The sequence below is a fragment of the Odontesthes bonariensis genome, chromosome 19 (genome assembly GCF_027942865.1).
Source record: "Odontesthes bonariensis isolate fOdoBon6 chromosome 19, fOdoBon6.hap1, whole genome shotgun sequence".
In the NCBI taxonomy this organism is placed as follows: Eukaryota; Metazoa; Chordata; class Actinopteri; order Atheriniformes; family Atherinopsidae; genus Odontesthes; species Odontesthes bonariensis.
Window position 1 is genome coordinate 19,936,518 of NC_134524.1, and position 27,295 is coordinate 19,963,812.

A 27,295-nucleotide genomic window follows, 5' to 3' on the forward strand; every position below is an offset into this window, starting at 1 on the left:
TCCAAAATTGTCTTCATAGTTTTAGGTTGGTTTTTATATTATTTAATTTGTGCTATACTGAGTAAAGACAACGTCTCCAACCGTCTTACTATAAAAGTGTTAGTCACGGCCCTTACTTTGGAATATTTGTACAAAAATATAATAATAGGTGAAAGAGATGCTCTAAACTGTATAATTGTAGGATTATCATAATTGTACATGTAATATTCATCTACATGAAGAAATGAGAAAAAAGATTAACAAAATGAAACACCATTGTCAGCTCAATATCGTCACTGTAACTTTATGGGTTAAATGTAATAATCCACACCTAAAGCGGTTTACACGCGCTCCAGCGAATGGGGATCATGGATGTATTGATTGGGGATGCATTTCTCGGCAGGCATTCACTTCTCGGCATAACACCGGCACTCTTCTTTAAAGCTTTGATAGATCAATGTTTGACTTTGTGGTGATACTGTCATCGATGTTTCTTCCCTCTTTATTCTGTAAAGACTTTTCTTTGGTTATGTTTCCTACATGTTGAAAAAAAAATTCCGTACCTGGTTAGTTTTATTGAGAAAAACAAAAAGCTGTCCAGAACTGGTGTTGCACCCCATTTCCCAGGAAGTGAGGAGATGGTGTAATATCCAAATAAAAACAGAATGCAATGATTTGTTAAATCTATAAACCGATATTTAATTCAAAATGAAAGACAGAGAACACATCAAAGGTTGAAAGTGACGCAAAGGCCCAGCTGCTGTTGAACATGCAGCTTCACGTATACACAGCAACCCAGAGAGGAGACTCCTTAAAGGAACAACAACACGATGATATAATACAAAAAAAAATGCAACAAACCAGAAACTCCCACAACTTGGAACAGTTCAAATCTTCTTTTCTTTCATAAGCAAATTTTTTTGTATGAAATAGTACATTTGACCATTCTTTCATTGACAGAGGATAAACGTAACACTTACAAAACACTGTGAGGAGGCCTATCTGATTTAAAGATGACAAAAAAAGAACAGCTGAAACTAATGACTGAGCTGAAAAAAGTTGCCATTGATTCTTCTCATTTGGTGGCCTTTTCAACCTAAATTTGGCTACAAAGGTGTTAGGTTGACAATATTCCATCAAATGAGTCCTTCAAGGAACACAATTGAGCCATTAAAGTCGTTCATTTGTCATTTTTGTAATATGCAACAACTAGCATCTAAAGCTTCTCGGTGTCATGATAAATATCATTCCTCATAATGTATGCTGTCCCATAGATAAGCAGTTAAAATGAAATAAATAAGATGCATTTTCATTTGTAAAATCTGCATCATATGCCTCAGAAAAAAAAGAGCAAAAAACAAAAACGCTAATAACAAGTTATTAATGAAGAATAATCTATGGAGGCATAATATTTTCAAAACAACAATATATTCAAAAGAATAATAAAAAACAAGACCTATCTAACATTTCCTACATTTTCACAAGAAGCCCTTGATATACAAAGCAATGGTAAATGCTGTCTATGGAGGAGCTTCGTGTCACGTCTGGGAGTTTTTGCCATGTTTTAGGTCTCTCTCATGTGTGTGTTTTTAAATTCAGGTCTAGTCTTTAGTTTTTCCATGTTCCCCATTGTTTCTGTTGCCCTGCCATCACTTTCACCCACAACACCTGTGTTTTTTCCCCATAGCTGCACTCACTCACCAATCGCTCCCTCAGGATTTAGTTTCCAGGTTTCCCACCAAAGCCAGATCCCCCCCGCCACCCATGATAGCCACTGTAAGTCAAGTCAAGTCACTGAGCCCACATTCCGAACTCGTCGCTGCTGCATTTCTCAGCAACATGCATTCACAGATCAATAAAAGCCCTAAACTATGTTATAAGTGGAAGTATACAAACAACAATTCCAATTCCAAAAAGGTCAGGACAATGTGTAAAATGTAAATAGAATTAAATGATTTTCAAAACCATAAACCAACAATCTGTTCACAGCAGAACATAGAAAACATATCAAAAGCGGAATGTGAGACAATTTACTATTTCATGGAAACTATTAGCTCATCTTGAACTTGTGGCCTGTAGCACATCTTATAAAGATAAACCTAAAGAGAACCAGCTGGAGAAAAATGTCACAGCTGATGAGGATAACTGACAACAGGTGAGTAACATGACTGGGTATAAAAAGAGCTCCGAAGAGGGGCAAAGGAAGCCATATGTGAACATGATCCAGAAGAAGAAATGGCACCTTGAACCTCTGCAAAGGTACCATCAATGTTGAAAGCTATACACAGGTTTTAGAGCCACATATGCTTCCATCTAGACAATGTCTTCTTTGGGTTTGGCTTTCCATATTTCATCAAGACAATGCTTAACAGCATACCATATCTATTACAACAGGGTGGCTTCGTAGTATCGTCCAGGTCTTCTGTCCAGACCTTCCACCAACTGAAAAAATGTGGTGCATCAAACAAAACGTATGACTATGACCCAGAACTGTTGAGCAGCTATAATCCTATGGGACAACATTCCTTTCTCAAAGGTCCGGTAACTGGTCTCCTCAGTTCCCAGACGTTTATATACGGGATGTTCCACAGTGGAAAACATGGCCTGCCCCAGCTTTGTTTCTTAACGAAATAGTAAAATGACTCACTTTCAGCATTTGATGTTTACCAAGTTCTATAGTGATTGAAATATTGGTTTATAGCTTGCACATTCACAGAGAATGGTTTAAGACAATGCTTCGGTTTGGTTTCATCAATACAGCGTGCAGGATAACCTTGTCGGAGAATCCCAGGAAAACTGTAGACTCATCTGAGATGTAAGGATGTTCTTAAGAGTCGTAACACATTTGATATGTTGCAAAATAAACCACCACAGCACGCAGCCTACATCGCAGCATCGTTATCCAGAGCTGATCTCGATCTGACCTCGGAATAAACGACTGCATCGGATGATGCAGGAATCGATTTGCCTGTGGATGAGGAGACGGGTTGAGTCAAACTTTTGCCGCTAATGTCACCAACATGACTTGGGGTCATATGAAAAGATCTAACCAAAGCAGTTGGTTAAATAAACTGCATGCTGACCCGTTTTTCAGTACACACACTGAGTGTTTAAATGACTTTACCTGCAGCTCTGGTCTTCACATGGGAGTAAACAACAGCCTCATCTGGTTCATGACTCCTCCCTGATTGGATCATCACATCAAAACGTAATTATTAATACTTTGAAGTCAAAACCATTTGAAGAAATTGCCTTTTTTTTTTTATTTGCCCAAACTCACTGGTCTTTCCAAAGTTGTTTGGATCAATGAGAGAGTATGTGGCATCTGAGGATTCGTCTGCAACTGAAATTTCAAGAATTTATATCAGTCATTTATATCTATTGCTTTTCTAACTGCTTAAAAAAATATAATTTTTTTTTCCAGGGTTTATGGGGTGTTTGACAGATCCACAGAGGTTAATCATACACACAGAAATATAGATACAAACAAATTGAACAACATGAAATTAAGTCAGGACAGAGTTCATCTTAAATGCCATGAGAAAATGAGCAGGTGTGATCCTGGAGACGTTGCTGAGAAGTAGCATCTATCTAACCCTACCCTAACCCTAACCCTAACCTTATCCTAACCCTAAATCTACCCTAACTCCCCGGATTGACTGATCAATTGATGGATGGCTGGATTTTTTCTCAATAATTCATTCTGCATTAATATAATTTTCCTGTGGCAAATGATAAAGTGTTATTTCATTCAGTTCAGTTTATCATGATGATAGGGAGGTACATTAATATGGTCGATCGTTTCTGTCAAGTTGTTCAGCTTCAGTTTTAGTTAAATCAATGTAAAACTGGAAGAAAAAGTTTCATTATACAAATTATTGAGACAATTTGTCCAACTGATATTCCAAGAACATGTTCCAGTCTGGTGAATTTTGGCTTCTGAGTAATGTTCCTTAAAATCATCGAGTTTAAGAAATGTTAACTTGAAGAAGAGTTCGTGGAAGTTCTAAATTACTGATTAAAGTAATACGGTATGATAATAGCAACCATAATGCTAATGACTGATGATCATAATGATCAGTTGAAGTCCTGACCGTTGAGAGGAGAGCTGTGTTCATGAGTTTCTCTCCGGCTGACTCCATGACATGCCGTTTCACTGCTGCTCTCCGACTGAATCGACCTTAAACATGACAAACACAGTATATTTAAAACAGAGTATGGTTGATTTCTGTTTGAGACGAGAGGAAATGAAAAAGTATTGTACTGACCTGCTGCTGCAGGAGCCTGTAAAGAAGACATGCATTGACAATGATTACATATCCAGAAGACAGATAATAAATTATATAATACAGCATAAGAAGAAGAAGGTCTCACCCCTGTGCCTGAAGTGGCACAGCAAGAACAGGAAAATAATGAATATGATTCCACCAACTGTCCCAACGATCAACAGCACGAGAAACAAAGAGCTTTCTGGCCTGGACACATCTGTCTTTACTGCGGTAATTAACAATAACTATTGATTAATAAGACCAGATCATATTAGACTTCCACAACAAATCATTTAATGAATAAAAACCGTTAAAAGTTTTAATCCTACTCACCCCTAACTGACATCCAGCTCGGTGGTGAAACCTTTCCTGCATGTTCACACTTGTAGAAACCTTCGTCTGACTTTGACACAGCAGAGATGTTCAGTTCTTCTTTGTGATCATTTTGGAGGAGTTTGTCATTGTGATAGAAAGATACATTGGAAAGTGGAGTTTGTCCTCTTTGTCTGCAGCTCAGGGTAACAGAAGCTCCCTCGGTCACAGGATGGGCGTGGCTCACCAGCATAATATCTTTGTCTGTCAAACAAGTCAGAAAATACTAGTTTTTAGCCGTAGCAGAGCTTTGGAAAGCTCTTATGTTCAATTAGAGTTGATTACACACATGATTTTTTTTATCAATATTTGACATTTAAACTTGTGTACCAACCAACTACTGCATGTCTAAAAAACCTTTTACCAAATAAACAGCAGATTTTTACAGCATCCTAGAGTAAATCAGAATGTATGCAGAACAGTATTTTCATTTAGCTGAAAAAAGTCACATTGATCTAAGTATCAGTTTCTGTAGATAAAAAAGTTTAATTCCAGAGGCTGAAATTACTGGAACGAATACAAACAAGTTTTAAATTGATCAAAATATTTTTTTCTGTAGTTCATTCTGTTTTTTTTCATTTTTACTTCTTTTCGATATGTTGTTATCATGGTCGGTGGGTTTGTTCTATCTTTTGTCTTTTGGTTTCAGTGATTGCCTGTTTGCTCTGTAGTTTTCTTCACTTCCTGTTTAATTTTGTAGAATGTGTGTGTTCATTTTCTTTCCTGCTTTCACACACCAGGGGTCCGTTTCACAAAGCAGGTTCAACCAACTCTGAGTCTATTCCTGACCTCTGAGTTGATCTACTCTGAGATAGAAAACCCTGAGTTTTCGGTTCCAGAAACGCTGATTTGAGTGAGGTTAATCAACTCTGAGTAAGTTCACCTTGAGTTTTGCGTGTGCGCCACAACTTTAAAAAGCCAGCATCAATTGAGCCCCGATTCGACGAGTCACCATGGCAACGGGAAAGAGGAGGGGCTACGTTTTTCACCAACCTCGAATTGGAAATCTTAATGCGCTCATAAGGCGAGTTTCAATACGTTTTTAGAAATAAGTGCAACACCGCTGCAGCAGCAAAAGTGTAAGTTTAAATGTAGTCCTTTGCAATCACAATAATATTACAGGGGAAACTGCTTGAATGGTAGCCCATTCATTTATTTAATTTAGGTGCAATCTCGCGGGGGAGAAGCGCACTCTGCAGCAGTTTAAGATGAAATATAAAAACATTGTTCAAAGGTGAGACCTCGGCATGGAGGTACCTCATTTTGATCATGTTTTACACTGTAACATAAATATTAAGTGGCTATTTCACTGTGCAGTTATTTTATTCCCAACATATTGCTGTTTTCACACACATAAACTATTTCTTCTCATCTATATCATGTTCTGTTAAATACTTATGCCTATTTAAACTAACACAGACTTCTACTGAGCCAACAGAAAGAAGGCAGATGCCCGTAAAACGGGTGGTGCCCAGCACCACCACCTCTAACGGGAGGCCAGTGGCTGAGGGAGTCCACCCCCAAGAGACAAGTGCCTTTATAAAATATAATAGGCCTATATGTCTTTTTTAAGCCTATTCATAAAAATATTTATTTGTCTTTTATGTCTTTTTTTTCTTTTGTCCCAACAAAATTGTGATGGTGCCGCTCAAAAAGATAATTGTCTGTAAATGCAAAAATCAATGCGCGGTCTGATAACCATCTCCGGCGAATATTTAATTATCTGCGCAATAATGCTGCACCTTCATCCACGGGATCGTTGTCAAAAAGACATGTTCGTGAAAAAAGTCGCCTCCTACTGTGCCTAAAGGACTTCGAGAAGTAGAAGAACTCGCTCTGCTGACTGAATGAATGAGAAAATCAAATGGCGTGTGTGGCTGAAAGAGGGCGGAGACAGAGAGAAACTCGAGGTTTCTTGAGGAAAACCTGGTCCCGACCAGGTTAGGTTCAGAGATTCTGTTACTACGGTAACTGACCGAGAGGTTAAGTTACCTCTCTTTGTGAAACAGGCTAGAGTTACCCCTCTTTCTCGGGGTTGAGTTACCTCCCTTTGTGAAACGGAAAACTCAGGGTTTCCCTCATTTCAGGGTTAACCTACTCAGAGTTTTCACTAAACCTGCTTCGTGAAACGGACCTCTGGGGTCTGTACCACAAAGCAGGATTGGTGGCTTTGCAAGACAACTTCGGGTCGGCTTTGGATTTTCAGTATCACAAAGCTGGTTGGCTTCTTACTGGTTTGAATCTCCATGGCAAGTAATGCTAAGAGACCATTACAAGTAAAAGCCTCCTAAACTCCCACTGTTGTTACCTCACTTTCTACATGTTAGGGTGCTTTGCTTCCACTTGGGGGCATCTCATAAATAGGGGCAACAGAACTCAGGCTCAGAACATTTATACATACTTATTTCCAGAAACAATCTCAAGATAAGTGCACATATTAATAACAACTGAGCAAAAGATGAATGAGTTATTGCTAATTTCCCCTGAGGCCACGCCCACTGCAACACATCTCCATCTCTGTCTCTTGTTCTGTTTGATTGATTTTGTCCATTTATCAAAGAATTATATAAATCAGTCCAACGATGGTGCAAACCAAAACTGGTGAAGTAGATGTCAATTTACAGTTTTTCACATTATGCAAATGAGCTCAATACTCATTATGTTTTTGTTCAAAAGGTATTTTGTAGAAAACTTTGAGCTTGATATCCATGGAAATTTTAAGTCGATCAGATATACTGTGTGGACTTCATGTGGACTAAATATTCACTTTTTGGCTGTTGATCATTTTGCCATCATGGGTTTTATATGGATCCCAATTATTTTGGAGTATTTGTCCTTCATCTCTAATAATGCTGGCAGATTAGACAAAGATAAAATGATAACATACGCTGTGCAGTGATATTGATTGCATTGCTGAACTCTCCTGATCCAGACTCACACCAGTACACTCCATTATGGTACCCGTCAATGCTGATGGTACATGCGGATGCATTTGTTTTCCACCAGCTGGAACAGCTTGGTAAATATGACAGATATCTTGTTTCTGTAGACCACATCACTCTCCACTCAGCAGAGTTTCTGTCACACTTCAGTGAGACAGACTCAGAGGGGAAGTGTTGAACTCTGTCAGGGCTCACTGTGAGAGATGCTGCTGGGTGAACATCTGAAAAATCAAACATGTAATGTGGAGTAAAGCTAAGCACACTGATATTTAGTGTAAAACCATCTCTTCTCAAATATTCTCAGCAACTTCAACTTTGTCTTGTTGAAGATCAGAACAAACATTTCAAACTAATAATCATTTATACAATAAAAACAAATTAATTACAAAGAATATAGATGTTCTTCTATGTATTTTGTATTTTGTACATTTGTCATTATTCCACTGCCTCACCTGATCAGCTTTAACTTCTTGTAAAGATTTTAAACATAAAATAAGCTAACAGCAAGTATTTTAAAGTAAAATTATTTCAAAATCTCATTCAGCTTTTGTTTTTCAAACTATCAGTTTAAATGTGTAAGAGCAAAGGTCATTTTTATTCTTGTGGTGCAGTGAGAACAGAAAGAGAACTGACCTCCAGACCAGACAAACTCTAGTTTGCTGTAATAAGTGTAATGCTCTGGATCTCCTCCCCCAGCTCTACACACATAACCTGCTGTGTGCGTCTGTCCATGGATTACGTAGAAGTCCTGTGCAGTCCCATTGGTGGTTTCAGGCAGCAGCTCATAATTATATGAGTTGTGTGATTGATCAGGAACAGCTTTGTACCAGTAGAACCTCCATCCTGCAGACTGATGATGAACCTCACATCTGAGAGTTACCGAGGCTCCAGGACTCAGCCAAGATGGAGACACAGTGAGCCTGGATACTGTTGGAGAGAGATTTCCTTCTTTTTTTTTTGTATTGTTTTGTTTATATGTTTTTATTTCCCACTGAAAGCTTGTTCTGTCCAGTATAATGTCTCAACTCTTCCCATGTGTACAACATGTTACAACAAATAACAATTGTGTTTAAATTATTTGAATCAAAGAAAAAAAGTATCATAGCTTACCATTCATAGTGAGGTTAACTGCATTGCTGAACTCTCCTGATCCAGACTCACACCAGTACACCCCGTTACGGTACTGGTAACTGTGTATGTTGCATGAGGATCCAGTCATTGTCCCCCAGTTGGAGCATTCTGACAGGTAGCCTATTCCTGTAGACCTCATCACTCTCCACTCAGCAGAGTTTCCGTCACACTTCAGGGAGATATCATCAACAGTGAAGAGATGAAGTCTGTCAGGACTCACTGTGAGAGATGCTGCTGGATGAGAACCTGAAAAACAAGTAACAAGGAGTCCACCAGATCACAGAAGAATTACTGTTAAAAACGTGTCAAAGCAGTTAATCATTTGCTTTCTTCATTTTTTTATCACCTGTTGGAGATCACTGAAAAATCATAATATCATATATTAATATAGTTTTCAAGAGAGTGTTCTCCTGGAATACAAACAATGAACCAAGGGGAGAATATAACAGTAATTAATGAACAGAAATAAACTGACCTGCAGACCAGACAAAACGTGGATAACTGTAATAGCTGTAATACTCTGGGTTTCCTCTTCCAGCTCTACACGCATATCCTGCTGTGTGTGTCTGTTCATGGATGATGTAAGAACCATGTGCAGTCCCACTGGAGCTGGCAGGCAGAAGCTTATAGCTGTACAGGTCATACTTGTTTGTTAGATCAGGAACAGCTTTGTACCAGTAGAACCTCCATCCTGCAGACTGATGATCGACCTCACAGCTCAGAGTTACTGAGGCTCCAGGACTCAGCCGTGATGGAGACACAGTGAGGACAGGCAGGGGTTTATCTGCTGGAAAGAGATTTGATCTGAGTGAAAACATGTCATGAAGAGTTTGGTTTCATAAAATTTAATTCAATTTTTGTTAAGATGTTATCTTCAGATAGGTAAAAAAAATGCGATATCACCGCATACCGCGCTGTTGAGCGGCTATGAGTCACCGCGGTGGGAATTCCCTCACCGCGACAGCCCTAGTTTGGTTTCATAAAATTTGATATAATTTTTGTTGAGATGTTATCTTCAGATAGGTAACAACAGGACTTAGATCCTTAATCTAAATGTCTTTGATATTTCAATTCAATTACACTAACCACGCACAGCTTTGGTTTTGTAGCTGTTCAGTTTACAACAAAGACATCCATCCATCTAAAAGGATGCAACAGGTGAATATTAAATATCACCAGCCCTTAATAAGTGAAATATAATGTAAATGTATTATGTACACACAAATATCTTAATTCCTCTGTCAATTGTTTTTCTTTTTTCTTTATTAAAAATTAATCCCATTGGTATATTTCAAATACACGTGAGGATAGAAAGTTCTCAGATACTTACAATTTCTTTTGACATTTTAGTGGATTTCATTTCTGAATAGAATGATTTTTTTCTCTCGTCAGTCTATACAGACTGAAAAGCAGCTTTGGTAGATAAACCAGCCTGTAATCTTGAATGATCTTACAAGCTTGATACACTTTTCATTCTGATTTTTCTTCCATTCTACTTGGAAGAATTGTTCCAGTTATCTGCAGATATTTCCTCACTCTCTTCACTCATCTTTTAATTTGCTGGCAGCTGGATGAATTGAAAGTTCCATTAAAAACTGTTACAAAAATCCTCTTTTTCAAATTTCCATTTTATATCGATCTAATGGACAGTAAAATGATCTCATCTCATCTTAAAGGTTTCCCTTTTTTAGGTTTTCCTGGTTGTATGCCTGCAAACTGAACTACAAACCTGTACTTTTCTTTTTCCTGGAGTAAGAAGAGGCCTAGAGGAGACAGATGCTGCTATTGGAGGACAAACTATATGATTTATTGAGGAGAAAGGTGACTGGGTTGTGTAACTCAAGTCCAGTTATTCTGTCATATATCAACTACAATGAAAACTAGTCCACAGCCAGCACCACGGATAAAAGCTGGACTCACACCAAGTTGTAGTCAGACTACTGGTGATACTTCAAAAAAGAAAAGAAAGAAGCACTGTTGGAATGCATTAGGTCAAACCACTATGACCCCCCCCTTCCCACTATAGATATCACCAGTTTTATTGCATAAGTAGGAAAAACAACACTGAATGTCCATAATTATTGACTTTGACTTTGTCCACCTGCTGGTCACATCAGACTCACCAGTGTATCACCACCATGTTCATAATGACATGCATTCACCTCTTCCTGGTAAAGATATGACTTCCTTAACTAAAACTGTTTGAGCGCTAATCCTAACTTGTAACATGATTGTTGCAGCAACACAACAAACTACAGACACAAAAAGAAGATGCAGCTCAGCGTGATGAAGATGATGGTAAATGAGCGAGTAAAAAAACAGTAAAGAGAAGGTTTTTCAGTTACCTTGAGCATGTCCACAGTAAAGGAGTGAACTGAACGCTGAAAGGAGGATTGACACTTCATTAGATATCAAGCTGAAAGACACAGAATCACTGAGAAAAAAAAACATTCAGAACACAGAGATGATGGCATCAGCTGTTCATGAATCAACAGCATCGCAAACTGACAACAAAGTTAGAAATGAGGAAGGAAGCATCATGGTAGAATGCAAAATTAGATACAAAGAGAAGGAACTGTTTTTTAATAAAGAAATGTAGCACTGAGTAAATGAAGTATTATAGATTGGCAGTCGTCTCAGTATTGTGCAAATCTCTTTGTCGAATGAACCCACAACATTCTGATCTGACTGCAAATAATTGACTTCATCTGCGCTGCTCAAACAGAACAGAAAGTGATGTACTTACACAGAAGCCCCAGCAAAAGCAAGTTCGGCCCCATCCTCACATCCAGCCCTGATAATCTGTCCCTCTGCTATGTCTGAATATTTACTCTTTGTAGCAGCATACAGGCTGAAACTGCAGCGTCTAAACGGACACAGAGAACGTCAGTCAGACGGTATCGACGAGTTCTTTTTTCTTTAGTATTTCCTCTTTCTTTTTTTTCACACCAACCACAGTCTCCAATAGAGTTCTTCTACAGCACACTTTGTCACTTCCTGACCAGTTACTGCAAATAAAGATGAACTCATGGTGATCAAAAAAAAAATCTAAACAACATAAAAATGAAAATAAAGTTATGAGTGGAATCAAATATACATCAAATAATTTATTTTTATTTTTAAAGTTACATGTTCCTGTCCCTGAAAAACTCCCTGATTTTTGGTTTTTACTGCTTACTCTGAGCGTACATTATTGTCACACAGCAGGGGGTCTTACAGCCATGCAAACTTAAACATTCAGACCTCAGTAGTTCCACACATTAGTCAGGTAGCTTTGGCAGCAGCTGACTCCCCTGCACCAGCTTTGCTTTGGTAAGTCTGCCCATGTAATCAGAGGAGAGGAAGAGAGAGGAGCTCGTGTCCAGGAGGGAGAGGACACAGAAAAAGAGGACACAGACAGGCCTCCTGTCACCGCATCGCTTCCAAATGAAGGTTTAAAATGTTCAATGCAAACTGCCACAAAAGAGTGTTTAGTCTGCAGAAAAGAAAAGTGTAGACCCTCTTCACACCTTCAAACTGTGTTGCTAAATACACTTTTAGACAGTGTCATCACCACACAGGAACTGGAACTAGATCTTTTATCAACGGCCCATTTTAAAAGTACACAGCAAAGTGCAGTTAAAGTACCATGTAGTTGTGAGATATATTCTCAACACAGCATTAAGTACTTTTATTCCTGTTACGTTGAATCAAGTGTTTCAAGTCGTTGAAAAAAGTGAGATGATAGCTAAAGTGATCCTTTCAGTAGACAGATAAAGAGCTCATTTCAAGTTCCTTGATTTAGATGGTTTATTTTGTACAAATAATGCAAAAAAAACAGGTCAGTATCAGCAATCTGATGGTGATGTAAAAAAAAGATGCCTTTTTTATCTCTAGTAGGTAGAAGTTTACATTTATCGAGAGCTACTCCCTCATGTAGAAAAAGAGAAAAGAAAAAAGGAGTCTTCATTCAGGCAATGCATACATATTCTTACCACTACATGTGTAAACAATTCAGCTCATTTTACAGCTAGGTTGGTATTATGATCACAAAAGTTGAAGTCATATCAATGTTAACCACAAATATTATGAACTGTTTCTCACATACACACACAATCACACACTGAGACACATCATCAGACCTTACGGTCATGCTCTCAGATAAACTAACCTTATTTTTTCTGCAGTACATCAGACTCCTTCTTACAGTTTTTCTCGATTGCTTTGACACATTTTGCACATCATGGGTCAACTTTATCTAATGCTCACACCTTCTTTGCACAGCAAGAGTCCTCTCTGGTGAATCAGTTAACTATTTCTCATTGCTTTCACATAATTTTCTTTGACTTTTAATACACTTTTCAAAACAGTTAACACACTTCTCTCAAAGAGACACGAAACATAACTGATTTACCATGGCAACACATTGCAGACACTCAGTAGCAGCCAATTGGAACTGCTCTCTCAATTCTAAAAATTATCAGCACCTGTGTGAACTCTCTTTGCAAAACAAAGCAAGTAGTTCTCAACCTATCAAAGAGGTCAATAGCTTGAAGTTGACACCAAGCATGGATCGAGGAGGACGTGGACGAGGACAAGGAAGAGGAAGAGGTCGTGGGAGAGCTAGACAGGCCCCTGCCAGGGGAGGTGGCCCTGGTGTTAGGAGTTCCAATGAAATTACAGCAACAATCATTGACCATGTTGTAAATCATGGTCTCTCCATGAGAGAGGCCGGACTAAGGGTGCAGCCAAACCTGAGCAGGCATACGGTGGCATCAATAGTTCGTACTTTCCGCAATGAAAATAGGTAAGTCACTTTGCTGGTCAATTTACGTACTGTACTGTGTTTCACTGTATTTGCACTCTTGGTAACAGCCATTTCTGTACTATTGTAAAGTGTTGCCATACAGCAGTGGTTCTCAAACTTTTTTGGTCATTCCCCACTTTGAACAAGTGGGGATTTCCAAGCCCCACCTGCCCCGGTCGCCCCAACAAAAATATTGATAAATTACATTTCAACTCGATTGAACTAACACCAAGTAACATCATATTTTATAATGAATCAAAATCAATAACATCAAATAACACAAAGTTCAAAAAGAGAAAATAAAAGCGTTTAATTTGCAATCTGTGCAAAAAACAAAAACAACTAAAATGTATCCCTGCATTAGTGGCTGCAATGAGCCTGTTTTGCACTGCACAACTTCTCAAAACGTGGTTGCAGGCTTGAAACTGCCACTCTCAAGTCATGCTCAATGTTGAGCTGAGATCTGTATTTTGTTTTCAGAGATGCCAAAGCTGAGAAGCATGTGGTTGCATTTCTGGATTCTGTATGTAACTTTGTATGAGGCCATTTGTGCTTGACTGTTAACCGTGCTTTGCTCCTGCTGTAGATTTTCTTTTAAAGAAATCCAGTGGCTTGTTAACGTGACAGGGGTATGTTATAGTGATGGGATACTCGAGTTTGTATGAGTCACTCACTAAAATGAATCGGGTTTTCGAGTCACTTGAATCAATCACCCAGAGTGTGCGCCACGGAAGGTACAAACAAGTTCCAAACCACGTCCCAAATCATTGTGAAAAAGGCTAAAAATCAAGAAGTCTCCAAGGCCAAACATTTATTTTTCTTTCTTTCTCTCTAAAAAAATTCAAATAACCCAAATAGCCAATGAATTAACATTCATTGCAAAACAGTGCAAAATTATAATAAAATGTATGAAACTGTGCACGAATAGAACATTTAAATAACCTAAACAATAGTGCAAAAATAATAATATTCTAACATTCAACACTGCACCATTAGAATAAAATAATTATGTACAGACTGAATGAACTCCCGCTTCCTTCAAAATAAAGCCGGAAGGGAGAGGGAGCTGTGAGCTGCCTGTGAACTGTGAGTCGAGTGTAAATCATGAGTCCTGAACTGTGTGGAGCAGAGAGCTGGCGAGTTTCTCGGGTATGGGAGGGGCTCTACGAGCTGGGAGGGAGCGCGAGCTGTATTAGCGCCGCTTCAGCCACGGAGCTAATACAGCAATTAGCTTTATACATTTACGCAATTGCAGTTAGAATAATAGTTGTGTGGCATGTCTCCTCTTTACAGTTAGCTGACAGTAGCAGCGGTGAGTCAGTGAACGAGTTAATGGAGACAATGACTCATAACTCCTGAGTCAGTAAAAAGAATCTCGAGTTTTGAACGATTGACTCACGAATCGCACATCACTAGCGTGTTATCTCCAGGTGTCTCCTTAATTTGTTTGGCCTCATGCTGTCCGCTGCTAACGGCTTCAGACACAGAGCACACATCGGTCTGTCCTCTGCACCGACCATTGCAACCGTGAATCCTCGACCAAGATAGTGTTTGTGATGGTGCTGGCTCCTTTTTGGTCCGAGCCACAAATATTATCTTTATTGTCAATAAAGAAAAGCATTTAAGATGGGCATAAAATTTAAAATTTCCTCCCGTTTGTCGCGCCCCACTTGCCATGTCTCCGTTCCCCACCAGTGGGGCGCGCCCCACACTTTGAGAAGCACTGCCATACAGTAATACAATGCATTACTGTAGTTTTACTAGAGTCACTTCCAATAGAGTACTGTAACTGACTTTCAAAATATACAGTAGAATTCTGATTACTGTACATTTACAGTATTTACAGTCATTGGCACTATTTTCACAGAATCAACACACTGGCCCACACTGGTGGCAGGGGAAGAATTTTCTCTGCTGAACAGGAGGCTGCCATTGTGAACATGGTAGTTGCTAACAATGCCATCAGATTGCGTGAGATAAAGGCAGCGGTCTTAGCTGACCAGGTGACTTTTATGAACATAAACAGTGTCAGTCTGGCAACAATAGACCGCATCCTGAAACGCAATCTGGTGGCAACCAAGCAGCTATATAAGGTGCCATTTCAAAGAAACAGCGACCGCGTCAAGGCAGCACGTGCACTGTATGTACAGGTATGGATCTGTCACTGCATTTGGATTTGTCTTGCTGCATACTGTAAAATTCAATTACAGTAGAAAACAGCATCTTCTGTATATGTTACTGCATGATTTACTCTGAATTTCTTTTTGAATGTAGAGAGTAATGGATCTGGAAGCAGACGAAAGGCAGTATGTCTTCATCTACGTCGATGAGGCTGGATTCAACCTCTCCAAAGTTAGGAGACGTGGCCGAAACATCATTGGTCAGAGGGCCACAGTAACCGTGCCTGGACAGAGGGGAGCAAACATCACCATGTGCGCTGCTATTTCCACAAATGGAGTCCTTTGCCATATCCCATCTATAGGCCCATACAACAGTGATCGCCTAATCACATTCCTCAATGCATTGCATGAGCGGCTGGTACTGCCACAGGAGAGAGGCCTGTTCAGGGCAAACATGTCCCATTTTGTCATAATTTGGGACAATGTGGCCTTCCATCATTCAAGGTTAGTGAATGACTGGTTCACGGCTCACCCACGCCTGACGATATTGTTTCTCCCTGCATACTCTCCCATGCTAAATCCAATCGAGGAGTTTTTCTCCTGCTGGCGTTGGAAAGTATATGACCATAGGCCTCATGACCAGATGTCATTGCTCGATGCAATGAATGCTGCATGCTTGACAATCCGCGCAGAAGACTGCCAGGGGTGGATTCGCCATTCAAGACGTTTTTTCCCTCAATGTATTGCAATGGATGACATACTCTGTGACGTGGATGAGAACATGTGGCCTGATCGTCAGGCCCGTGTCGACAATGCGTAACTTTCCTGTATTTTTATTTTTTTCATATTTACAGGGTTTCATTTCATTGTGTTTCATTTACAGTACTTTCTTTTTTGAGAATTGACCTTTGTTGTACTGCATATTGAACCCTGTCATTTTGATTGCTTACAGTATGTGCATGTGACAAGTACTGCAAAAAATATTTTTCTGTCAGAATCTTGTCAGAATCTTGCCATTTTGTACACAGTAGAACAAATGTAAATCAATGGTGTTGACAGGTACTTCAGCAATACAAAAACAGATCTACAATATTTTACTGTATACACATTTTCTGATTTTACTGTAAATACTCTGTGACAGTATATTTCTAAGTTATATAACTAAGATAGAGTACTCAATACAAAACCCAAATTGTAGTATGTTGTCAGTTGTAAAATAGTCAATACTATGAGGGTGTTGAACAAAAGCTGATATTGATAGCTGTAGTTTCAATTTTGTTATCCATTATTAAATAAATGAGAAAACATACATGTTCAATTGAGCACAAATTGTAGGTTTTGATGGAAAAGTTTGGTTTTGATGGATGTGTGACAAGTTTTGAGAAAGTGGTGTCATTCTGCAAACATCATAAAGTGTTTTGGTTATTTCAGCTTCTGTTAAGGGCTTTGTGTGAGCTGTTTTGAAAAAGTAAACTGTGAATGGAAAAATGGGCCAAAACGATCGGGAAAAACTGTAAAGGTTACACACACACAGACAACAACAACAACAAATATATATATCTTATATATCCTCATTTAAGTATAACAAGTCATACAAGGAAAAGTAATTCAATCAGATGCTAAACAGTAAAGCAATCATCCACATTTTATATAGCTAGTTTCAGAAAGAGGAACAGCACAACTATTGCAGAAAGTTGTGGTTGTGGTGCAATGTACCACACGTAAGCCCAGAGTCTGGATGCTGGTGGTGGTCATTGGTTGAGACTCTATCTTCGGCTGAAGGAGGAGGTGGATTTGAGGAGGAGGCGGGTTGTGCGTCACACGACCTTCGGAGGAAAATGACAGCAGAAGTGAGATTTCAAAAGGAGCGGAAGAGAGACTGATTGGCTCAGAGAGAAAGGAAGACTGTTGGACCAAAGCAATGACTGCAATGTCTGTGTGTGAAAAAAAGGGTGAGTTGCAAGAAAGAGGAGGAAACCCAAGCGGTAAGACAGAGTGAATGAAACGTATTACGTCTTCCTTGTTGAACTTTCGCTAAAGCTTCATTTAAATGTTAAATGAAGAGAGAAGCAATAACACAACAGACTCCAGAGAAGCTGTGAAGAGAAACTATCACTTTCTCCTGAACTACTAGCTGAGCAAAACAGACTGAGTCACGAATTGTAGGCGTATATATTTTATATTGTACAGCAAGATACACGACAGCTGGGAGTTCTTGAAAGAGATCAGTCAGACAAGTCAGGTGTTTAGTCTGGCAAAAAGTCTTGCAGTGTGAAAGCTCCTGCCACAGATCAAACTCTTTGAGGTGAAAACACCCTGGAAGCGCTTTCACTCAAAGTGAGTACAATGTCATGTCAGGTATTGAAAAGAAAGGACCTGATCTTTGCCTCTGCTTCTGTGTCCAGATTCCAAGCCTTGTGACAGAAGTAGACGAAAAAACTACGGAAAACTGTACAATCATTAACAATAAATAAATTGATAAACCCCTATTGGTCCTTTGTTTCAGCCTTCTGGTTTTATGAAGCTTGAGATTTTTGAGGCATTAACTTCACTGATTAAAAACAATGTTCTTCATCAGTCCGGTTTCAGCTTTCTTGAAACGCAGTTGACAGAAACACTTTGCAGGAGGAAACCTTGACTGGGATCCAGACTGCTTGGCGTCAGTGAGATGAAATGTTTTCCCTGAGGTTTGAACACTGTTTGCTCCACAGCTGGATGCATTATCCTGAAAAGTGACCTCATCATCAACCAAACCTTTCCATGAATGGAATGAAAAGTTTCATGTCTCGCCTGGTCCTTTACCAAACATCAACCTCATATCATCAGTGACTACAGAAAGAACTTTGCTTGTTTTCTGGTGGCATGCATCTTTGTATGTCATTGGACCTGCACCAATCTTAAGTCCCTCTATCATCACTCAATATCACTTCCACCCAATCATCTACAGCCCATGACTGCTTCTCTTTAGCCCACTGTAACCTTGTTTTCATCTGTTTAAGTGTTAGTGATGATTTACATTTGTCTTATCTGGATGTAATTCCTTCAGCTGGTTTCTGACAGTTCAGTCACAAACACTGACTCCTGTCTCTGCCCATTTGTTTTTTGTTTCATTTGTTGCACAATTTTAAGACATATTGCTATACATTTTCTGTCCTGACACTCTGGCTTCTTCCTTGGTTGACCTGTTTGTTTCCCTTTTACAACCTTCCTCTTTTATTCGTACATGCCGCTAATTTTAGACAATGCCCAACCTTTTTTTACCACACTTTAAGCTGAATCACCTTCTTGAAGGAGTTTTATAAACCTTTCCATTGTGTCCTCTGACAGCTCTAAAGCTGAGGCCATGTTTCCTGCATATCATTCAGGTTCAACTGCCCATTAACTTTTCGCAAGCTCTCCGTGTTAACTGCAGACTCATTTGCACATTTAGACTTGGACAGGTATTGGTTTTAGACACGCAAACTAAGCGGGTGATTCCACTTTTTGCCTCCTAATTTAATGGATTCCGTAGATTTTCCTCTTTTTCATCCAAGAAACATGGCAATGACCACAAAAGTTTGATCGAAAAAATTATCAGGTATGTTTTACTGAGCCAGGTCCAGCTATTAAACCAAATTGTACAGATTATTGATGATAAATATCACATTTAACATTTTTTTTAATACTCACTCCTCTTGCTGAGATCTTTGAGCTGATTTGGAGATTAGACGTTAGCGTAATCACTCCCCCCTCGGTCTGAAACAATGTTATTGACTTTCATGTTAATCACAGTTTTTGTATGATTATAAAGCTTCCACCAACTCTGTGTTTATACTGTACCATTTCCAGAGTTTTCAGGCCCTCTGATTGTTTCATAGACACAAAGGTCTCCTGCAGGTTAAGTGAAAATACAAAAATACAGTAAAAACCTTTAAAAAAAAAAAGGTTACTAATGTCCTGTCTTGATTAAATTTAACAGTGTTAAAGCTGCAGCAGATAAAATAAGTAGTCTTGGAGAAGTGGATGTGATAGAAGGGAATATTTCCTGTTGGTGTGATTATGAACTCCTGAGTGTTTCAGATATTAAAGTATATGAAATAACTACTAATACTTTTCGTATTCAAGTGAAATATAACTTTGTTATGTGTTACAGAGCACAAACGTGAACAAACAAGGTGAAAGACTGACCATGGAGGAGGGAGGAGTATACTTGTTGCTCATTTTCATACTGGCCGACTCTTTCATCTCCAGTAGAACCTGCAGATGAGAAAAGAGTTGAAACTGTAAAATGTCATGCTGTTCCCCCAGATCATGACCTCATGAGGAAATGTTTGCTTGAATACTGACAAGGTGATATCAAATCAAAACAAATCACATGTATTTGTATAGCACATTTCATGTACAAAACAAATCAAAGTGCTTTACATAAAATAAAAGCATTGCAGCGGGGAGTGGAAGAAGTATTAAAAATACATAAAAGAATATAAAGAAAAACTATTTAAATAATTTAAATTAATTTAAAAATAAGCAACAGTCCAGATGAATTATAAGATTAAAAGATATTGTGCAGATATATATATATCGGAAATCAGAGGAGGAAGGTCTCACCTGCAGATTGTCTGCAGCGATACGGCAAGAACAGGAAAATAATGAATATGATTCCACCAACTTTTCCAACCATCAACAGCACAGGAAATAAAGAGCTTTCTGGCCTGGACACATCTGTTTTTACAACTTTAATGAACAATAACTATTGATTAATAAGACCAGATCATATTAGACTTCCACAACAAATCATTTAATGAATAAAAACCATTAAAAGTTTTAATCCTACTCACCCCTAACTGACATCCAGCTCGGTGGTGAAACCTTTCCTGCATGTTCACACTTGTAGAAACCTTCGTCTGACTTTGACACAGCAGAGATGTTCAGTTCTCCTTTGTGATCATTTTGGAGGAGTTTGTCATTGTGATAGAAAGATACATTGGAAAGTGGAGTTTGTCCTCTTTGTCTGCAGCTCAGGGTAACAGAAGCTCCCTCGGTCACAGGATGGGCGTGGCTCACCAGGATAATATCTTTGTCTGTCAAACAAGTCAGAAAATACTAGTTTTTAGCTGTAGCAGAGCTTTGGAAAGCTCTTATGTTCAATTAGAGTTGATTACACACATGGTTTTTATCAATATTTGACATTTAAACTTGTGTACCAACCAACTACAGCATGTCTAAAAAACCTTTTACCAAATAAACAGCAGATTTTTACAGCATCCGAGAGTAAATCAGAATGTATGCAGAACAGTATTTTCATTTAGTTAAAAAGTCACATCGATCTAAGTATCAGTTTCTGTAGATAGAAAAGTTTAATTCCAGAGGCTGAAATTACTGGAACGAATACAAACAAGTTCAAAATATTTTATAATATCAAAATATTTTTTTCTGTAGTTCATTCTGTGTTTTTCATTTTTACTTCTATTCGATATGTTGTTATCATGGTCGGTGGGTTTGTTCTATCTTTTTCACTTCCTGTTTAATTTTGTAGAATGTGTGTGTTCATTTTCTTTCCTGCTCTCACACACCTGGGGTCTGTACCACAAAGCAGGATCAGTGGCTTTGCAAGACAACTTCGGGTCAGCTTTGGATTTTCAGTATCACAAAGCTGGTTGGCCTCTTACTGGTTTGAATCTCCATGGCAACTAATGCTAAGAGACCATCACAAGTAAAAGCCTCCTGATCAATCGATTCGCTTAGAAATAAAAAAGACATTGTTGTGTGGACTTAAGCGCTGATCATAGATCTCTAAACTCCCACTGTTGTTACCTCACTTTCTACATGTTACGGTGCTTTGCTTCCACTTGGGGGCATCTCATATATAGGGGCAACAGAACTCAGGCTCAGAACATTTATACATACTTATTTCCAGAAACAATCTCAAGATAAGTGCACATATTAATAACAACTGAGCAAAAGATGAATGAGTTATTGCTAATTTCCCCTGAGGCCACGCCCACTGCAACACGTCTCCATCTCTGTCTCTTGTTCTGTTTGATTGATTTTGTCCATTTATCAAAGAATTATATAAATCAGCCCAACAATGCTGCAAACCAAAACTGGTGAAGTACATGTCAATTTACAGTTTTTCACATCATGCAAATGAGCTCAATACATAGTGGCCCTCATTTATCAAACTTGCGTAAGACGAAAAACATGCGTAGGTCGTGCGTACGTTCTTTTCTGCGCAAAGGTTGGCATTTATCAAATCCATCGTGAGCGCAGGAAAGATGAAATCGCCACGACAGGTCTGAGGCCGTGTACGCACTTTTCCATTTTGACTTGCGGTGACTGCAATAGCATACATAAACAGCAGCGTCACTAGTGCGTGCCTCATGAGTCGCAACAAATCCCTAGGTTAAAATTACAGACTTATCACTTCAAAGAAGGCCCATGTTTTATTTGACTTCAACATAAATATAAACATAAACGCAAATTAAATAAATTAAACAAGTACAACTCCGTAATTGGAAGAGTGATGGCTCATTATTCAACCGCGCACCCTCACACCGAACGCATACGCGCACGCGTGCCACTGTGGAGAGGTTAGGGCTCCTAAAGGGCAGGTGGATCTGTCTCTCAGCTGCGGGGGGAACCCTTCTATATATGCCCGAAAAGGTATGCAATATTATTATTGCATGCGGGGTTCTCCATACATTGCCCAAAAAAAATGGAGTGCCATTTCCAGATGTACATCCAGAGGACCCCGTACCCAGATATCCCACCAGCCTGCACAGCCAAGAGCGCTCAGGAGGAGAGAGGAACTTATTCAGCGATTCTGACTTTTGGTAAGCATTCTGTTATTCAAGGAAAAAGGACGTAGCTCCAATCAGGCCAGCCACCCTCTCCTCCAAGGCACTCAAATCCAAACCTGTATCGGAGCCCCCCCCCCCCTGTTTGTGACATGCTGCGTCGGAGAGCTGCGACCTTCTTTGGTGGCAAATTTCATATCGGACCACTTCTTCCTGATCTTATTGGAGAAAAAGTAAAACATCGTTCAATTTTAGATTTCATTTAATCTGGAGTTTATCACATTTTATTGACCATCAGAGTAGGGGAAAATACATAACTCGTCCGGTCTGCGATTTACATCGCCAACGCTGTTGACAGCCGTCCCAGCTGTCAACAGTTTGCCGCCTTTTGTCTATCCATGTCGCAAATTCTAGAGGTGCAGCCTCTCAACCCCCTTTTGTAGAAGGCGTGATTAGGATAATTACGATGGATTTCAGCTGCCGGATTTATCAACAGCCGCTCGGTCTTACGATGGGATTGGTGTGGTACGCATGTTCTGTGAATCTCACTTGAGCCTCTGCGTACAACGAGTTCTCCGCTCATATCAACGATGCTTTCTACGACGGCTTGATAAATGAGGGCCATTGTGTTTTTGTTCAAAAGGTATTTTGTAGAAAACTTTGAGCTTCATATCCATGGAAATTTCAAATCGATCAGATATACTGTGTGGACTTCATGTGGACTAAATATTTCAATTTTTGGCTGTTGATCATTATGCCATCATGGGGCTTATGTGGATCCCAATTCTTTTGGAGCATTTGTCCTTCATCTCTAATGCTGGCAGATTAGACAAAGATGGAAGAAAAATGATAACATACGCTGTGCAGTGATGTTGATTGCATTGCTGAAGTCTCCTGATCCAGACTCACACCAGTACACCCCATTATGGTACCCGTCAATGATGATGGTACATGCGGATGCATTTGTTGTCCTCCAGTTGGAACAGCTTGGTAAATATGACAGATATCTTGTTCCTGTAGACCTCATCACTCTCCACTCAGTAGAGTTTCCGTCACACTTCAGGGAGACAGACTCAGAAGTGAAGTGTTGAACTCTGTCAGGGCTCACTGTGAGAGATGCTGCTGGGTGAACATCTGAAAAATCAAACATGTTATGTGGAGTAAAGCTAAGCACACTGATATTTAGTGTAAAACCATCTCTTCTCAAATATTCTCAGCAACTTCAACTTTGTCTTGTTGAAGATCAGAACAAACATTTCAAACTAATAATCATTTATACAATAAAAACAAATTAATTACAAAGAATACAGATGTTCTTCTATGTATTTTGTACATATGTCATTATTCCACTGTCTCACCTGATCAGCTTTAACTTCTTGTAAAGATTTTAAAAATAAAATAAGCTAACAGCAACTATTTTAAAGTAACATTCAAAATCTCATTTAGCTTTTGTTTTACAGTCTATCAGTTTAAATGTGTAAGAGCAAAGGTAATTTTTATTCTTGTGGTGCAGTGAGAACAGAAAGAGAACTGACCTCCAGACCAGACAAACTCTAGTTTGCTGTAATAAGTGTAATGCTCTGGATCTCCTCCCCCAGCTCTACACACATAACCTGCTGTGTGTGTCTGTCCATGGATTACGTAGAAGTCCTCTGCAGTCCCATTGGTGGTTTCAGGCAGCAGCTCATAGTTATATGAGTTGCGTGATAGATCAGGAACAGCTTTGTACCAGTAGAACCTCCATCCTGCAGACTGAGGATGAACTTTACATCTGAGAGTTACCGAGGCTCCAGGACTCAGCCATGATGGAGACACATTGAGGACAGGCAGGGGGTTATCTGCTGGAAAGAGATTTGATCTGAATGAAAACATGTCATGAGGAGTTTGGTTTCATAAAATTTAATACAATTTTTGTTAAGATGTTATCTTCAGATAGGTAACAACAGGACTTAGACCCTTAATCTAAATGTCTTAGATATTTCACTTCAATTACACTAACCACGCACAGCTTTGTTTTTGTAGCTGTTCAGTTTACAACAAAGACATCCATCCATCTAAAAGGATGTAACAGGTGAATATTAAATATCACCAGCCTTTAATAAGTTAAATATAATGTAAATGTATTATGTACACACAAATATCTTAATTCCTCTGTCAATTTTCTTTTTTTTTCTTTATTAAAAGTGAATCTCATTGGTATATTTCAAAGGATAGAACCGGATAGAAAGTTCTCAGATACTTACAATTTCTTTTGACATTTTAGTGGATTTCATTTCTGAATAGAATGATTTTTTTTCTCTCGTCAGTCTATACAGACTGAAAAGCAGCTTTGGTAGCAAAACCAGCCTGCAATCTTGAATCATCTTACAAGCTTGATACACTTTTCATTCTGAGTTTTCTCACATTCTACGTGGGAGAATTGTTCCAGTTATCTGCAGATATTTCCTCACTCTCTTCACTCATCTTTTCAGTTGCTGGCAGATGGCAGCAGAGATGGTGGATGAATTGAAAGTTCCATTAAAAACTGTTACAAAAATCCTCTTTTTCAAATTTCCATTTTATGTCGATCTAATGGACAGTAAATGATCTCATCTCATCTTAAAGGTTTCCCTTTTTCAGGTTTTCCTGGTTGTATGCCTGCAAACTGAACTACAAACCTGTACTTTAGTTTTTCCTGGAGCAAGAAGAGGCCTGGAGGAGACAGATGCTGCTATTGATTAAGATTAAGATCCGATTTATTGGTCATGCATACACACAAAATTTGTCCTCTGCTTTCAACCCATCCAGGCTGGCACCTGTTGACATGCACATGGTCACACACTCAGAGACATGAAGCGCCCGGGGGGTACGGTGCCTTGATCAAGGGCACCTCAGCCGTGACAAGTAAGTGGACTGACACCCCTCCAGCTATCAATTCCACCAATCTTTTTTTTTGAGTGGCGAGAGTGGGAATCGAACCACCAACCTTCCGGTTATTGGACAACCGACTCTAACCACTGAGCCACGGATGCTTGGAGGACACACTATATGATTTATGGAGCAGAAAGGTGACTGGGTTGTGTTATGTAATGAACTCAAGTCCAGTTATTCTGTCATATATCAACTACAATGAAAACTAGTCCTCAGCCAAGCACCACGGATAAAAGCTGGACTCACACCAAGTTGTAGTCAGACTACTGGTGATACTTCAAAAAAGAAAAGAAAGAAGCACTGTTGGAATGCATTAGGTCAAACCACTATGATAAAAAGATATGACTTCCTTAACTAAAACTGTTTGAGCGCTAATCCTAACTTGTAACATGATTGTTGTGTCAACAGGTGGATCAACGCTTTTTATCGTATTTTTTTATGCATTTTAGATTTGTTTTAAAGCATGCAGGATCTTTTACTTTTGAGATTGTTTTGTGTGTTGCATGATGTGTGGTGGACATTTTTGCATGCCATTAATGTTTTAATGTGGACTTTTAAATGACTTAAGTGCTTGATCTGCCACACCCTCACCCTGTCTCACTGGCTTGTGCAGAGGAGCACCAGTAATTGGGAAATGGATATCAGGTGCGCTCACGGATTCAGACGGCATATAAGGTGGGAGGTTGAACACAGTAAGGAGAGGGGAGAGCTAGCTGGTCGACGGACGTGACGTGACGTGACGTGACGTGACGTGACGTGACGTGACGTGACGTGACGTGACGTGACGTGACGTGACGTGACGTGACGTGACGTGACGTGACGTGACGTGACGTGACGTGACGTGACGTGACGTGACGTGACGTGGTGGGGATTTGAATTCGTAGTTCGGAGGAGTTGGAGGTTTGGAGTGACGTGGCGGTTGGCATAAACTGATTTGTGACTGGATTGTATGGCGTCTCAGGGTGAAGACGAGGGAGATGATGAAATGGATAATGGAGATTGGAGTCATGTATGTGGTAGTGGTAGGTCAGGAAAAGAGAGAAGGACAAAGGAAGATAATATGAGGGGAACGCAAAGTAGTAAGCGAAGTCTCGAAGGAAATAGCTCAGACGAAAATAATATAGTGTGTAAGAAGGTTGTCAGGGAGGAAACCAAAATAATTATAAAATTCAGGAAAGAAGATGAGGGTATTCAACTAAGTCCAATAAATTTATCGAGGGAACTAAAAAAGAAGTTTGGTGAGTTGATTCTGGCTAAGATTCTAAGAGATGGAAATCTGTTGATTATAGTGGGGAGTGAAGAGCAGAAAAACAAAGTGATGAATAGTCAGAACATTTGCAAAAAAATGGTGAATGAGATAAAGATATTGGGAGAAGCTAAAATAGCTAGAGGAGTAATTTATGGAATACCGGTGGATGAAGATCTTGAAAAGTTAAAACGTAGTATTAGTGGAAATGAGATAAGCAACATTAAAAGATTGATGAGAACAGTGGAAGGAAAGAGAGTGGAAAGCCTGTCAGTGATGTTAGAATTTCAAGGAGAAGTTCTTCCAGAAAAGATAAGAGTTGGATGTATGGTCTTTCCTGTTAGGCCATACAATTCTCCTCCGCTAAGATGTTATAAATGTCAGAGATATGGACATGTAGCAGCAGCATGCAAGGGGAAACAAAGATGTCCAAAGTGTGGAGGGGAGCATGGATATGAAGAGTGTAAAAATGAAAAGGATATTTGCTGTAACTGTGGAGGGCAACACAGGGTGACTTATGGAGGATGCGAAGTTAGAAGAAAAGCAGTGGAAATAGAACAAGTTAAAGTCACTCAAAATATAAGCTATGCAGAAGCTGCAAAGAGAATGAAGAAGCCAAGACAGGTGTCAGGGGAAACAATTATAAATACAACATCAGAACAAAGACAGATGAGAACAGATACAGTGATGACAGCTGAGATGAATACAACAGCAGAACAAAGACAGATAAGAACAGATACAGGGTTGACAGCTGAGAAGATTATG

General features: G+C 39.2%; 2 protein-coding genes across 4 annotated transcripts; both read right to left on the reverse strand.

The window, feature by feature from the left end:
• Nucleotides 1-677: 677 nt before the first annotated feature.
• LOC142368874 (Fc receptor-like protein 5) lies at nt 678-8,931 on the reverse strand. The gene is made up of 10 exons (XM_075451077.1): nt 8,672-8,931; nt 8,195-8,488; nt 7,507-7,782; nt 4,581-4,823; nt 4,354-4,473; nt 4,248-4,263; nt 4,074-4,159; nt 3,260-3,322; nt 3,104-3,163; nt 678-2,947 (listed from the first exon to the last, which is right to left on the reverse strand). Exons 1-10 carry the CDS (start codon nt 8,829-8,831, stop codon nt 2,862-2,864), a joined length of 1,404 nt encoding a protein of 467 aa, XP_075307192.1. The 5' UTR covers nt 8,832-8,931; the 3' UTR covers nt 678-2,861.
• Nucleotides 8,932-12,518: 3,587 nt separating this feature from the next.
• On the reverse strand, nt 12,519-26,085 carry LOC142369177 (uncharacterized). Of its 3 annotated transcripts, none has more exons than XM_075451439.1 (9): nt 25,876-26,085; nt 23,910-24,215; nt 23,233-23,508; nt 20,416-20,658; nt 20,186-20,299; nt 19,766-19,834; nt 19,418-19,468; nt 19,268-19,333; nt 12,519-17,424 (listed from the first exon to the last, which is right to left on the reverse strand). In XM_075451439.1, the coding sequence occupies exons 1-8, from the start codon at nt 25,952-25,954 to the stop codon at nt 19,302-19,304; spliced, it is 1,170 nt and encodes a 389-aa protein (XP_075307554.1). In that variant the 5' UTR covers nt 25,955-26,085; the 3' UTR covers nt 12,519-17,424; nt 19,268-19,301. The 3 variants fall into 3 exon arrangements, with proteins under 3 accessions (XP_075307554.1, XP_075307553.1, XP_075307555.1); XM_075451438.1 differs by having other exon boundaries at nt 20,186-20,311; XM_075451440.1 differs by lacking the exon at nt 12,519-17,424 and having other exon boundaries at nt 19,331-19,468; nt 20,186-20,311.
• Nucleotides 26,086-27,295: the final 1,210 nt, after the last annotated feature.

What these genes read in the sequence shown, in the direction of transcription:
- LOC142368874 (XM_075451077.1), bottom strand. Translation starts at nt 8,831, where the DNA reads ATGAGGTCTACAGGAATAGGCTACCTGTCAGAATGCTCCAACTGGGGG. An exon ending in AGTTAACCTCACTATGAATG is followed by an intron (nt 8,489 to 8,671) that starts GTAAGCTATGAT and finishes TCTCTCCAACAG; the next exon opens with TATCCAGGCTCACTGTGTCT. An exon ending in ACACAGCTCTCCTCTCAACG is followed by an intron (nt 3,323 to 4,073) that starts GTCAGGACTTCA and finishes TTGAAATTTCAG; the next exon opens with TTGCAGACGAATCCTCAGAT.
- LOC142369177 (XM_075451438.1), bottom strand. Translation starts at nt 25,954, where the DNA reads ATGCCGTCTGAATCCGTGAGCGCACCTGATATCCATTTCCCAATTACT. An exon ending in TCGCTGCAGACAATCTGCAG is followed by an intron (nt 19,835 to 20,185) that starts GTGAGACCTTCC and finishes TCTCATCTGCAG; the next exon opens with GTTCTACTGGAGATGAAAGA. An exon ending in ATACTCCTCCCTCCTCCATG is followed by an intron (nt 19,469 to 19,765) that starts GTCAGTCTTTCA and finishes CTTAACCTGCAG; the next exon opens with GAGACCTTTGTGTCTATGAA.